The 15,638-nt window shown below is 40.3% G+C and overlaps 1 protein-coding gene across 1 annotated transcript in view; it reads left to right on the top strand.

Annotated features, from left to right (window-relative positions):
- Nucleotides 1–221: 221 nt before the first annotated feature.
- LOC100136392 (V-type proton ATPase subunit B, brain isoform) overlaps nucleotides 222–15,638 on the top strand; it is a 54,065-nt gene continuing 38,648 nt past the window's right edge. Inside the window, exon 1 of the mRNA XM_014202781.3 lies at nucleotides 222–502. Within this exon, the coding sequence (XP_014058256.1) occupies nucleotides 397–502 (106 nt within the window). The 5' untranslated portion in view covers nucleotides 222–396. The remainder of the gene's footprint in view (nucleotides 503–15,638) is intronic.

Raw genomic sequence — 15,638 nt, 5'->3', positions numbered from 1 at the left:
TTTATATTTTGGTTCAGTATAGATAATCACATTTTAATTTGGCATTATAAAATCTATCAAGTGGGTGTGTAAAAATGTTCACCTTCCTCCAATTCTTCGGTTGAGAGTCGTGTTAATATAATTATTTAGTATAGGATCGGTTTGTATCCCATATTCACTATGTAGCGTATATTGAAAAAATGTGCCTGTGATACAGAGGCGCGCGCAGACAACCGCAACGATCATGTGAACGCGCCCTCTGTGGTGGCTTCCAATGTCATATGACTAGCCGACGCAGTGTTATTTAATACCATACAGAAATAGCTAGCTCGTTACCAGTATCTTTGAGTTAATACCCTTAGCTACTAGCACACCAGCTATACTGTAGCTCAGGTAGAGGGTTTCGTTTATTTAAGTATGGCAACCTTGGTGGGAAACAGGACAATGGACATCAACGGTCCTGCTGCGGCAAGGACACACACACAAGCTGTGACCAGAAACTACATCTCTCAACCAAGGCTGAGTACGTAGCTAGCTACCTAGCCAGATGCTTGATTCTCCATAGCTTGCTAACTACTGGATTGTTTGCTCGAAAACAAATACTTAGTGTACGTGAAATATTCGATATAAAATGCATTTTGCATTAACATTGAGCCGACTGTCACTGCAGCGACAAGTAAAATGCTTAAATGTGTGAAATGGCTAGCTTGCAAACTAATATTAGCACGCTAGCTAACCTGTGTGCGGAGCTGTTTTTCAACAGTCCATTTATAATCTTTGCTTGTATGTTATGTAAAAGTATAATCTGCCAGTTTAATATTAGCGTAAATATAGCTATGCATGTAACAATTTATTATATTGGTTAATCATTAAGCGTTATGCGAACATTAGCTAGCTTAAGGTAAAGACAAAGTAAGCTAACTAGCTAGCATAGCCAAATCAGCTGACTGCTCCTGACAGAATGAATAACCGTGCGATAGCAAAATATAGCGTGTCACGCAATCGACGCCTTTACTCTATAATGTACAGAAGATTGATGCATGTCATGGAAATTGTATCTATGTGGCTAACTAATTGTATTGGTTTGTGGTGTGGAAATTGCTAGGAAGGATATAGTTATAGAATGACAAATGGGTTGATTATCCCACTCTAAGACGTAATCACGTGAGGCTGAAGGCACAGAACAATCAGACCGATATTTCACTGGACGTATAAATGTGACGTATCCGTTTGGCGTTTGTAGTGAGGAAGCCAACTGGCGCGCAGTGGGAGAAGATGGAACGAGATGCATTTTGGCCGACATTCTGCAAATCTACTCATCAATTAAACATTTGATCTCAATACAGTTCTGTTCCCAAAACTAGAATCTGTTATTAACAGAACCGACAAAGTTTTGTAGACTTCACCCTTTGCAAAAGTAAAAAAAAAAGGAGTGTGAAGATGAACTGAGTTATTGGACACGATCACCAGAGAGTAGGCGTTCCCTAACACAATATGCAGATGTATACTAGAACGCGCCAATAGGATATGGTTATTGCTTGTTCTGCCTACCGACTCATGTGTTCCTATTGGAAATGAGAAGCTGTGGTCTATATTGGTTTAGTTATCACTGTACATAGATTTTTTTCCTATTGTGTTAGACTGTACGTTTTTATGTGTACCTGTTTTTGTCGCACTGCTTTTCTTTATCTTGGGCTGTTGTAAATTAGAACGTGTACCCAACTGGCCTACCGAGTTAAATAAAACATTTAAAAAAGTTAAACAATCTTTGTTGCAGGCCTGCAGCTGGTAGTCATTAAATATCACATTTTAGTTTTTTGCCCTAGCACTACACAACTGACTCAAATAACCAACTCATATTCAAGCTTTGATTATTTGAATCAGTTGTCATGCTAGGGTAAAAAAAACAAGTGCACCCCTGGGTGGGGCAGGGGGCAGGACAGAGTTTGGGAAACCCTGATGTAGACCAATGCCAGTGAAATGCTACTTACGGGCCTTTCCCAACAATGCATATTAAAAAAAGTACAACACTTAATAATAGATACAGTGAGTAATGATAACTTGGCTATATATAAGGAGTACCAGTAACGAGTCGATGTGCAGGGGTACGAGGTAACGGAGGTAGATGCAGTGCATTTGGAAATTCAGACGCCTTGACTTCTTCCACATTTTCCTACATTAGCCTTATTTGAATTGATTAAATAGTTTTCCCTGATCAATCTTCACACAATACCCCATAATGACAAAGCAAAAACAGATTTTAGACATTTTTGAAAATGTATTAAAAATAAAAAAACATCACATTTACATAAGTATTCAGACCATTTACTCAGTACTTTGTTGAAGCACCTTTGCAGCAATTACAGTCAAGGCTTCTAGGGTATGATACTATAAGCTTGGCACACCTGTATTTGGGGAGTTTCTCCCATTATTCTCTGCAGATCTTCTCAAGCTCTGTCGGATTGGATGGGGAGTGTCACTGCACTGCTGTTTTCAAGTCTCTCCAGAGATGTTAGATCGGGTTCAAGTCCATGCTCTGGCTGGGCCACTCAAAGGAGATTCAGAGACTTGTCCCAAAGCCACTCCTGCATTGTCTTGGCTGTGTGCTTAGGGTCGTTGTCCTGTTGGAAGGTGAACCTTCGCCCCCCCAGTCTGAGGTCGTGAGCGCTCTGGAGCAGATTTTCATGAAGGATCTCTACTTTGCTCTGTTAAAACCTCTTACATCTAGACGTTCCGCTAGCGGAACACCTGCTCCAATATCCAATGATGGGCGTGGCGCGAAATACAAATTCCTCTAAAATCCAAAAACTTCCATTTTTCAAACATATGACTATTTTACAGCATTTTAAAGACAAGACTCTCGTTAATATAACCACACTGTCCGATTTCAAAAAGGCTTTACAGCGAAAGCAAAACATTAGATTGTCAGCAGAGTACCCAGCCAGAAATAATCAGACACCCATTTCAAGCAAGCATATAATGTCACAAAAACCAAAACCACAGCTAAATGCAGCACTAACCTTTGATGATCTTCATCAGATGACAACCCTAGGACATAATGTTATACAATGCATGCATGTTTTGTTCAATCAAGTTCATATTTATATCAAAAACCAGCTTTTTTACATTAGCATGTGACGTTCAGAACTAGCATACCCCCCGCAAACATCCGGTGAATTTACTAAATTACTCACGATAAACGTTCACAAAAAAACATAACAATTATTTTAAGAATTATAGATACAGAACTCCTCTATGCACTCGATATGTCCGATTTTAAAATAGCTTTTCGGTGAAAGCACATTTTGCAATATTCTCAGTAGATAGCCCAGCCATCACGGCTAGCCATTTAGACACCGACCAAGTTTAGCCCTGATCAAACTCCGATTTACTATTACAAAAGTTTGATTACCTTTGTTGTCTTCGTCAGAATGCACTCCCAGGTCTGCTACTTCAATAACAAATGTTGGTTTGGTCCAAAATAATCCATCGTTATATCCAAATAGCGGCGTTTTGTTCGTGCGTTCCAGACACTATCCGAATGGTAAATCAGGGTCGCGAGCATGGCGCAATTCGTGACAAAAGATTTCTAAATATTCCATTACCGTACTTCGAAGCATGTCAACCGCTGTTTAAAATCCATTTTTATGCCATTTTTCTCGTAAAAAAGCGATAATATTCCGACCAGGAATCTCCATTTAGCTAAACAGAGGAAAGAAAACAAAGCTTTCGGTCGACGCGGGCACGAGCCTGAGTCTCACAGTACTGTAACCAGCCACTACCCAAACGCGCTACTTTGTTTCAGCCAGAGCCTGCAAAGCCACGATTCAGCATTTTGCCGCCTTCTGAGAGTCCATGTGAGCCGTAGAAAGTGTCACGTAAGAGCAGAGATCCCCTGTAATTGATAGAGATAATCAACAAGGCCAAGAAATGGTCAGACAGAGTACTTCCTGTACAGAATCTTCTCAGGTTTTGGCCTGCCAAATGAGTTCTGTTATACTCACAGACACCATTCAAACAGTTTTAGAAACTTGAGTGTTTTCTATCCAAAGCTAATAATTATATGCATATTCTAGTTTCTGGGCAGGAGTACTAATCAGATTAAATCGGGTACGTTTTTTATCCGTCCGTGAAAATACTGCCCCTAGCCATAACAGGTTAATCTTTCCCTCGATCCTGACTAGTCTTCCAGTCCCTGCCGCTGAAAAACATCCCCACAGCATGATGCTGCCACCACCATGCTTCACCGTGGGGATGGTGCCAGGTTTCTTCCAGATGTGACGCTTGGCATTCAGGACAAAGAGTTCAATCGTGGTTTCATCAGATAATCTTGTTTCTCATGGTCTGAGTCCTTTAGATGCCTTTTGGCAAACTCCAAGCGGGCTGTCATGTGCCTTACCGGGGAGTGGCTTTCGTCTGGCCACTCTACCATAAAGGCCTGATTGGTGGAGTGCTGCAGAGATGATTGTCCTTCTGGAAGGTTCTCCCATCTCCATAGAGGAACTCTGGAGCTCAATCAGAGTGACCATTGCATTCTTGGTCACCTCCCTGACCAAGGTCCTTCTCCCCTGATTGCTCAGTTTGGCCGGGCGGCCAGCTCTAGAAAGAGTCTTGGTGGTTCCAAATTTCTTACATTTCAGAATGGAGGCTACTGTGTTCTTGGGGACCTTCAATGCTGCAAACATTTTTGGTACCCTTCACCAGATCTGTGCCTTGACGCAATCCGGTCTCAGATCTCTACTGACAATTCCTTCGACCTCATTACTTGGTTTTCGTTTTGACATGAACTGTGGGACCTTATATAGACAGGTGTGTGCCTTTCCAAATCATGTCCAATCAATTGAATTTACCACAGGTGGACTCCAATCAAGTTGTAGCAACATCTCAAGGATGATTAATGGAAACAGGATGCACCTGAGCTCAATTTCGAGTCTCATAGCAAAGGGTCTAAATACTTATCTAAATTAATGTTCCTGTTTCTTTTTTTTTTTAATACATTTTGTTAAAATTAAAACAGTGTTTTTTGCTTTTTCATTATGGGGTATTTTGTGTAGGTTGAGAATTTGTATGTATTTAATCAATTTTGGAATAAGGCTGTAACGTAACAAAATATGGAAAAAGTCAGGGGCTCTGAACTTTCCCAATGCACTGTATGTACATATTTCTAGGAATAAAGTTAGATTGTTAACAGTAACAGCAGCATATGATGAGTCAAAGTTTATACAAAAAGGGTCAAGGAAGTTAGCAGACTTATGGCATGGGGGTATAAACTGTCCAGGGTCCTGTTGGTTGCAGACTTGCATCGGTTCTGCTTGCCATGCTTAAGCAGCGAGAACAGTCTATAACTTGGATGGCTGGAGTCTTTGACAATATTTAGGGCCTTCCTCTGACACTGCCTGGGCTGTCTGCACTACCCTCTGTAGCGCTTTATAGTTGGATGCCAAGCAGTTGCCATACCAAGCGGTGATGCAGCAAGTCAAGATGCTCTCAATAGCACAACTGTATAACTTTTTGAGGATCTGAGGGCTCACTTCAAATAATTTCAGCCTCCTGAGGGGGAAGAGGTGTTGTCGTGCCCTCTTCACGACTGTTGGTGTGTTTGGACCATAATAGATCCTTAGTGACGTAGACACCGAGGAACTTGAAGCTCTCGACCCGCTCGACTACAGCCCATCGACGTGAATGGGGGCGTGCTCGGCCCTCCGTTTCCTGTTGTCCACGATCAGCTGCTTTGTCTTGCTGACGTTGAGGGAGATGTTGTAGTTCTGCTACCACACTGCCAGGTCTCTGATCTTCTTATACGCAGTCTCATTGTCGTCGGTGATCAGGCCTACCACGTCTTGTTGTTGGCAAACTTAATGTTGGTGTTGGAGTCTTGTGTGGCCACACAATCGTGGATGAACAGGGAGTACAGAAGGGTATTAAGCTCGCACCCCTGAGGGGCCCCAGTGTTAGGGTCAGTGTGGTGGATGTGTTGCCTACATTCACCACCTGTGGGCATCATGTCATGAAGTCCAGAATCCAGTTGCAGAGGGAGGTGTTCATTCTCAGGGTCTTTAGGTTAATGATGAGCTTTGTGGGCACTATGGTGTTGAACGCTGAGCTGTAGTCAATGAACAGCATTCTCATGTCGGTGTTCTTTTTGTCCAAGTGGGAAAGTGCAATAGAGATTGCATCATCTGTTGGGGCGGTATGCTTATTGGAGTGGGTCCAGGGTGTCTCGGTTGATGGTGTTGATGTGAGCCATCGCCAGCCTTTCAAAGCATTTCATGGCTATAGATGTGAGTGCTACGGGGCGATAGTCATTTAGACATATTACCTTGGTGTTCTTGGGCACAGGGACTATGGTGGTCTGCTTAACGTAGGTATTCAAGTGTCGCGTTAAACACAGAATTCTGCATTTTCGTTTAAAAAAAAAAAAAACTCGTAAGAAATATCTTGCTTCATTTTGCAAATGCAGATCTAAAATGCTTATTGTAATTTCTGCTCGACATCACTCATTTTGTACTTCAGTTGCACTTCTCCACTCGGTGGATAATTCACCAATGGCAGAGCTCTGACAGATGTGTAGCTACTTTTCTCGGCATAGCCTACTTTTCTCCGGTGAATTGTAAGATTCACTTCAAACAAAACATTAGGAAATGTAGCTGGCTACATAATTTCTATGATAAACATTTAGAAATATGATGGGCATTACTTTTTTCAAAAATTGCTCATTGTAAGCTCATTTACTTGTGTGGCTGCTAGCCAAATAGCATTACAATTCTGTCATCTGATGAAAAGGAAGCTATTTTCATCTGAATGTGTTACAATAATATATTTTCTGTGAAGGAAAACTTTAGTTGCACGCCACTGATGACTATTGAAGCCAAAAAAAAACGGACTTTTAATATAAAACACAGGTGAAATGGATTAAAAAACTGATTTTTGAAAATACAGAATTCTGAACTCTAACACGACCCCTGAGTATTAGACTGGGTCAGGGAGGTTGAAAAAGTCAGTGAAGACACTTGCCAGTTAGACAGCGCATGCTCTGAGTATGCGTCCTGGAAACCCGTCTGGCCCTTTCCCTTTGTAATCCGTGATAGTTTGCAAGGACTACTACATCCAACGAGCATCAGAACCGGTGTAGTAGGATTCCATCTTAGTCGTGTGTTGACACTTTGCATGTTTGATAGTTCGGAGAGCAAAGCAGGATTTCTTATAATTGTCCGGGTTAGTGTTCCGCTCCTTGAAAGGGGAAGCTCTAGCCTTTAAAACCTCTTAGTGATCCCTTCCCGTGCGATTTGACAACACCCAGTGAAATTGCAGGGCGCCAAATTCAAACAACAGAAATCTCATAATTAAAATTCCTCAAACATACAAGTATTATACACCATTTTAAAGATAAACTTCTTGTTAATCCCACCACAGTTTCCGATTTCAAAAAGGCTTTACGGTGAAAGCGTACCATGCGATTGTTAGGTCAGCGCCTAGTCACACAAAAAAACATACAGCCATTTTCCAGCCAAAGAGAGGAGTCACAAAAAGCACAAATAGAGAGAAAATGTATCACTAACCTTTGATCTTCATCAGATGGCACTCATAGGACTTCATGTTACACAATACATGTATGTTTTGTTTGATAAAGTTCATATTTATATCCAAAAATCTCAGTTTACATTGGCACATTATGTTCAGTAATGTTTTGCTTCCAAAGCATCCAGTGATTTTGCAGAGAGCCACATCAATTTACAGAAATACTCATCATAAGCGTTGATTAAAAATACAAGTGTTATTCATAGAATTAAGGATAACTTCTCCTTAATGCAACCGCTGTGTCAGATTTCAACAAAGCTTTACGGCGAAAGCACACCTTGCAATAATCTGAGTACAGTGCTCAGGCACCAAAACAAGCCATACAGATACCCGCCATGTTGTGGAGTCAACAAAAGTCAGAAATAGCATTATAAATATTCACTTACCTTTGATCTTCATCGGAATGCACTCCCAGGAATCCCAGTTCCACAATAAATGTTCGATAAAGTCCATATATGTCCCAATACCTCCCTTTTGTTCGCACGTTCAGTCCAAATGCAAAAGTTTAGACAAAGTCAAAAAAGTTAAATTACAGTTCGTAGAAACATGTCAAACGATGTATAGAATCAATCTTTAGGATGTTTTTATCATAAATCTTCAATAATATTCCAACCGGACAATTCCTTTGTCTTCAGAAATGAAAAGGAACTCAGCTCGCTCTCACGGCCGCGCGCGTGACTGAGCTCATGCCATTCTGCCAGACACCTGATTCCAATGGCTCTTATTCTCTCCCCATTCACAGTAGAAGCCTGAAACAACATTCTAAAGACTGTTGACATCTAGTGGAAGCCTTAGGAAGTGCAACATGACCCCATTTACACTGTATATTGGATAAGCAATCACTTGAAAAACTACAAACCTCAGATTTCCGACTTCCTGGTTGGATTTTTCTCAGGTCTTTGCCTGCCATATGAGTTCTGTTATACTCAGAGACATCATTCAAACAGTTTTAGAAACTTCAGAGTGTTTTCTACTAATAATATGCATATCCTAGCTTCTGGGCCTGAGTAGCAGGCAGTTTACTCTGGGTATGCTTTTCATCCGGACGTCAAAATACTGCTAAACTCTTCAATGCCATCGGATGAATCACAGAACATATTCCAGTCTGTGCTAGCGAAACAGTCCTGTATTTTAGCATCCACTTCATCAGACCGTGTCCGTATTGAGCGCGTCACTGGTACTTCCTGTTAGATTTTTTTGCTTGTAAGCAGGAATCAGGAAGACCGTTAGGGTCAGATTTGCCAAATGGAGGGCAAGGGAGAGCTTTGTGTGCGCGTCTGTGTGTGGAGTAAATGTGATCTACAGTTTTTTTTTGTCTCTAGTTGCACAGGTGACATGCTGGTCTACAGCTTATCATGATTCAAGCATTAAAAAGCAAATTCCTTCCCAAACCATATATTTTTCAAAAAAACGTGATACTACATTCACTAAAACTGTCAAGTGCAATTTTAGGCGTTCTCTGGTCATTAGTTCTATTCGTATTGACTGCCATGTAAGACAAAAATACCCAAGCTCTGGTTAATAGTTCCAGAACTTTGCAGGTTCTTATGGCAAACAAAAATGGTTGCTGTGGAGCCCCCCCTTGCTAGCTAGCCAACTACACAGCTAACACAATCACTTCAGACTGAAGATGGCAAACTATCTGCGTTTCGTGTTACCTGTTTCTATTGGCATTGCTTTGTATATATCAATACAAATTATGCAGATTCAGTCTCATCCCGACACAAATTATTATGGGACACAGTGGAGATCAAATGTCAATATTGCAACAGTGTTGCAAATGTCGGTGATAGTATCTTGATGCTTTTTTTCAGTGGATATCAAGTTTATAAGTTGCCTGGCTGGTCAGATGAGACAGTGGCTCTGTAGAGGTAACAGTTGCTAGGTAACGTTGTCAACAATGGCACTTTTTAGGATGTACTGGCCATGTGTATATGTTGTAAAGTATATTGTGTGCAGGATAGACTCTAACAATGGGAATTCCAAATCAGCCGGTGTTTAAATCAAGATGGTTTACCCACAGTTTATAAACCCAGGGGGTAACCTCGCTAGACTTCTGGGAACACTTGTGAAACAGACCAAGCAGATCAGGCCGGGGTTTGAGAAATCAATGAGGGAAGTGAACAATTCTTACTTAGTTAATTTTCTCAATCTAAAGGCACAACCTAGATTTGAGCCAATGTCTTAAGTACTTCAACATGTTATTACTCCAGCCCTGTGAAAGTGTCAAACTGACATGTTTTCATGTTCTTCAAAAACAACTAATATCAAAGGAGTGCCTTTGAGCCTAACTGCGCAGGCCGTCAAATCAAGACGACAGTTAGAGCCGATGACGTGTTCCTGCGCATAAGCTTAGCTACCCATCGTCGCCATGACATCGCCTACAAGTGTGGTCTGGGATTTCTATTGGAGAAGCATTTTCTGTCCATCTTCATACAGTCTTTGGTTTACCATTGATTGAAAATAAAATTTGTCAGTTCTGGTCTACTGTACCAGGATGGGTCTCCCATAGACATCAATGCAATAGCAGCTTGGTCTGGTCTACTTAGTTAATTTACTTTTATTGAACCAGAAAAAAACTGTGGGTGGGACATCTAGCTTCCTTTCAATCTCTGAATGTGTCATGCATTCATTTTCTCATTGTATTGCCATCCTGTATAAATATATATTTGTAAACATGTTTGACAATGACTTTGTCTACGACACTGCAAATATTAAAACTAATCATCTAGCTGATGCCCCATTCTAAAATATCCATTAAATGGTTGAAATTGTCACCCAAGATATAGCCTAGCCAACTGCAATTTTGGTGAATTGACTCATGTTAGCAGTAGGGCAATTCCACGGTAACGAAATTACTCTGACTCAGATTTTTCACTGTACACTGTATACCAGACAAACAATTGATTTAATAGTTGAACAAACCATAGAAATCTATGCACAATGACTACTTTTAACAATTTCCACAGAAAATTGTACAACACATTTACAGGAAGAACTGTGCAGATACAAAGTTTGGTTTCTGTTACCTAACTGGAATTGCCCGTTACCAAATTATGACTAGCTTTATCAATTGAACTGGAGCTTGCAAAGCTTTTTTTCTTGTCAGTACAAAAATACCTGCCTGCATTTGTGTTGCTAAACAATACATTTTTGCAGCTCAGTTTTTACTTACATTTTTATGAATCGATTTGCCTAAAAATGGATAACATGTGGTTTTTGATGTGTTCTTGAGTAGTGGCCAAAATTGAACACAGGATTATATGAAAGAGAACAGAGAGAAATCACATCCCCATGTTATTATTTCAAGGAACAGTTAATGGGGTCACCATCCATCTGTGATATGCCTCCATCTCGCAGGCCTTTTAGCAGTGGTGTATTAGGAAAAGGCTGCCTTTCAGAGATCTATTCTGCACCACAGTGTGAAAATAGGCCTGGCCATCATCCTGCTGTCTCTGATTCCGGCTAAAGGCAGTACACAAACAACCTTAGAACCATATTAGGAACACAAGCATTTCTCTACACCTGCGATAACATCTGCTAAATATGTGTATGTGACCAATCAAATTATTTTATTTAATATTGTAGTATGAATTCAGCCTTCTGCTCTTGGTGACCATATGTGACCCGTTTCAAGAAACTAGGTGTATTTCGCACGTCACTACTTCCCAGGAGAGGCATTTGAATGTTTCTTTTTTGGATCAAAATGTTTTTTTTTGTTAAATCTCTAAAGCAACATGTGAACGTTTATGTGCCTTAACAAACGTGTATGCCATCTGTTAATACGAATAAAATGGGTAAATAACGAGCCTAGTTGGTTTACCCACGGAAAAATACAGGAACAAATGATTGGCTGAGATAATGGATGGGCTGGAGATGTCGAGAGATGAGTTCAGATTGGTCTGCCATGTAGCATGCTTCTGTCTATAACATGAGCTGCTAAGTATGTGTGGATAATCCGGTCAACCGCAGCTTTTTTTGAAAGATATCATGAAGAACTGAACGGTTTGCTACTGCTCTCAACACTGCTGCCCTGAAGTTAATAGCGCGATCGACAAAGCTCAGTGGGAAAACGTTGGAGTACTTTCTAGAGGATGATCGTGCCATGCTTACTCTCGCTGACTCTGAAAAGGAATCAGCCAATGAAGAAACCCCTGATTTAGTTAACATTTTCATTGAACCAGACATTATATTGTCTTCTGATGACAATGGTGGGGAAGGCTGGCTCGCTAGCTAACGATAGCTGCCTGGCTCGCTAGCTAACATTTACGATCTGTGTAGGATTTCCCCCCCCCCCGAGTTCCCGAGTTGGATGACTGTTCAAATTGTATTAAATTTTTCTTCATTTTCCCCCCCAGTCTGTTTATTTTTCTCTCGAGTTCCCAGTTATTTTCAACGCGGTTTTAGAGTTGGGATTATGGTTCATTGTTTAGCTAGCTATCTAGCTAGCTACATGTCATAACAAAAGACTCCACAATGCAAGTAACAATTTCACTGTACTGTTTACAGTTTCTGTATCCTGTGCATGTGCGTTTAGGGATCCTGAGTGGCGCAGCTTTCTAAGGCACTTCATCGCAGTGCTCTAGGCGTCACTACAGACCCGGGTTCGATCCCGGGCTGTATCACAACCGGCTGTGATCGGCAGTCCCATGGGGCGGCGCATAATTGGCCCAGCGTTGTTCGGGTTAGGGGAGGGTTTGGCCAGGATAGGCTGTTATTGTAAATAAGAATTTGTTCATAGCTAACTTGCCTGTTTTGAATAAATAAAAACGTGACAAACAATTTTTTTTTATATAGTGTATGTTTGCCAGAGACTGTAATGTGAAGAACAACATTTTGTTGTTACATCCTGATTTCAAAATTGATGAAATATTTTTTTCCTCACTCCTCTACACACAATACCCCATAATGACAATGAAGACATGTTTTAGCAAATTTTTTGAAAAATGAAATGCAGAAATCTAATTTGTACTGTACAAAAATATAAACGTAACATGCAACAATTTCAAAGATTTTACTGAGTTACAGTTCATATAAGGAATCGGTTAATTGAAACGATTAAATTGAAGGCCTAATCTATGGATTTCACATGACTGGGAAACCAGATATGCATCTGTTGGTCAGATACCTTAAAAAACAAGTAGGGGCGTGGATCAGAACCAGTCGGTATCAGGTGTGACCACCACTTGCCTCATGCAGCGTGACACATCTCCTTCGCATAGAGTTGATCAGGCTGTTGATTGTGGAATGTTGTCTCACTCCTCTTCAATGACTGTGAAGTTGCTGGATATTGGTGGGAACTGGAACACTGGTGGAATATTCAATTCAAGTGAGAGAGACTTTGTCATTTCTTTAAACAATCATCTTTATTTAATATTGATACATTTTTGCAATAATGAAACCGGTCAACGCAACAGTCTTCACTGTTGGGATGAGCAGCCTAACTGAAAATGAACAAACAGATTATATAGGACCTAAAAATGCTTAGTCAGACTGGTTCCAACCTTCCCATAAGCCACCTTGGTCCATCTCCTGGTTATCTGCAAGGGATGTTGTTTGACTTCCAACCCGGCTTAGTTTCCCAGATGCCAGGAAGATGAGACAATGAGGCATTGTTCTAAACTCTTCCAGGCTATCTCGGGTCACACACACCACGTCTTGTCTATGGAATGCCAGCTTTAGGTTTTTATCACCAAGTCATTGTCAGCTCAAGCTATCTCTAGCAAAACCCATTTTTCTTGACCATACGCCCAGACTAACTGCAGGAAGCTAGAGTGGAAACCACCTCTTTATAGAAACGCAGTATTAAACAGAACAGGAATGTCCTACTTTTTAAGTATTGATTGCTAACTATTAATATCAAACAAATCAGGTAAAATGTAATTTTTCTATCACATTCCCCCATTTTGAGAATTCTCTTACCTTTTTAAAAGAGAAATTACAAGGTTTTAAAGACATTTCCTCTGGTTAGTGCCTAATGAACGTGACCCAGGACAAGCATAATGATTCCACTATGTATAAGGCAACGCCTATGAACTCTATGTGCCATTAGCACAAATCTGCTATAGTTCTTAAGTATTATCATTATCATCAAAAATTGCAATTTGGCAATGGATATAAATCAAATAGATTAGGATCAGTTTCACTCAGGATCAGAGTTCACCCCTCCATTCACCAAGGCATGCTGAGAAGAGTCTCAACATAGTACACATCTTCTTTACCCATGTCATCATTAGCATAACAATAATAACAAAAACTTACTCAGTCTTTTTTTTTTTATCATTCAGTTTCCAAATCATAATTAAAACCCCAATTTAATTATCCAACGCAAATTTAGAATGACATTCCTCAGTGATTCACATTGGTTCTATCACTCAAAATGTAAAACCCTCAACTTAAAACACATCAACACTGGCAGAATGTACATTTATATTAACTTCTCTAGGGCCAGTGGGACGAAATCGTCCCACCTACGTAACAGCCAGTGGAATCCTGTGGCGCGTTATTCAAATACCTTAGAAACGCTATTACTTCAATTTCTCAAACATATGACTATTTTACACCATTTTAAAGACAAGACTCTCGTTAATCTAACCACACTGTCCGATTTGAAAAAGGCTTTACAACGAAAGCAAAACATTAGATTGTCAGCAGAGTACCCAGCCAGAAATAATCAGACACCCATTTTTCAAGCTAGCATATAATGTCACATAAACCCAAACCACAGCTAAATGCAGCACTAACCTTTGATGATCTTCAACAGATGACAACCCTAGGACATTATGTTATACAATACATGCATGTTTTGTTCAATCAAGTTCATATTTATATCAAAAACCAGCTTTTTACATTAGCATGTGACTAGCATTCCCACCGAACACTGCCGGTGAATTTACTAAATTACTCACGATAAACATTCACAAAAAGCATAACAATTATTTTAAGAATTATAGATACAGAACTCCTCTATGCACTCGCTATGTCCGATTTTAAAATAGCTTTTCGGTGAAAGCACATTTTGCAATATTCTAAGTAGATAGCCCGGCATCACAGGGCTAGCTATTTAGACACCCAGCAAGTTTAGGCCTCACCAAAGTCAGATTTACTATAAGAAAAATGTTAATACCTTTGCTGTTCTTCGTCAGAATGCACTCCCAGGACTTCTACTTCAATAACAAATGTTGGTTTGGTTCAAAATAATCCATAGTTATATCCAAATAGCGGCGTTTTGTTCGTGCGTTCAAGACACTATCCGAAGTGTAAAGAAGGGTGACGCGCACGACGCGTTTCGTGACAAAAAAATTCTAAATATTCCATTACCGTACTTCGAAGAATGTCAACCGCTGTTTAAAATCAATTTTTGCCATTTTTCTCGTAAAAAAGCGATAATATTCTGACCGGGAAAGCGTGTTTACGTTCAAAGAGAGAGAAAATAAAAACATGGGATCCCCTCGTGCACGAGCCTCAGTCTGATGGTCCTCTGATAGAGCACTTACCAAAGGCGCTAAAGTTTTTCAGCCAGCGGCTGGAATTACATCATTCAGCTTTTTCCCGGGTTCTGAGAGCCTATGGGAGCCGTAGGAAGTGTCACGTTACAGCAAAGATCCTACATTTTCAATAAACAGAGCCAAGAAGCCCAAGGAATGGTCAGAGAGGGTACTTCCTGTACAGAATCTTCTCAGGTTTTGGCCTGCCATTTGAGTTCTGTTATACTCACAGACACCATTCAAACAGTTTTAGAAACTTTAGGGTGTTTTCCATCCAAAGCCAATAATTATATGCATATTCTAGTTTCTGGGCAGTAGTAATAACCAGATTAAATCGGGTACGTTTTTTTATCCGGCCGTGTAAATACTGCCCCCTAGCCCTAACAGGTTAACATGCAATACATTCACCGTATAATTAACCCAATGAACTTTCTCCTCAGGGTTATAATTACAGATCAGTAGCAGTGTATAGACCTCAATGAACCTGATATTATAAATCAATTACGGGCACAGTTGACCAACCCCCTCCCTTTCCCAGCACTCAATCTTCTGGCATTTCTTAATTTTTCTTCTTCAGATAGCTTCAAAGTGGAT

Source organism: Salmo salar, chromosome 01 (genome assembly GCF_965601325.2).
Source record: "Salmo salar chromosome 01, fSalSal1, whole genome shotgun sequence".
In the NCBI taxonomy this organism is placed as follows: domain Eukaryota; kingdom Metazoa; phylum Chordata; class Actinopteri; order Salmoniformes; family Salmonidae; genus Salmo; species Salmo salar.
The sequence above is the reverse complement of the archived record's forward strand: the minus strand, read 5'-3'. Positions and strand labels throughout refer to the sequence as shown.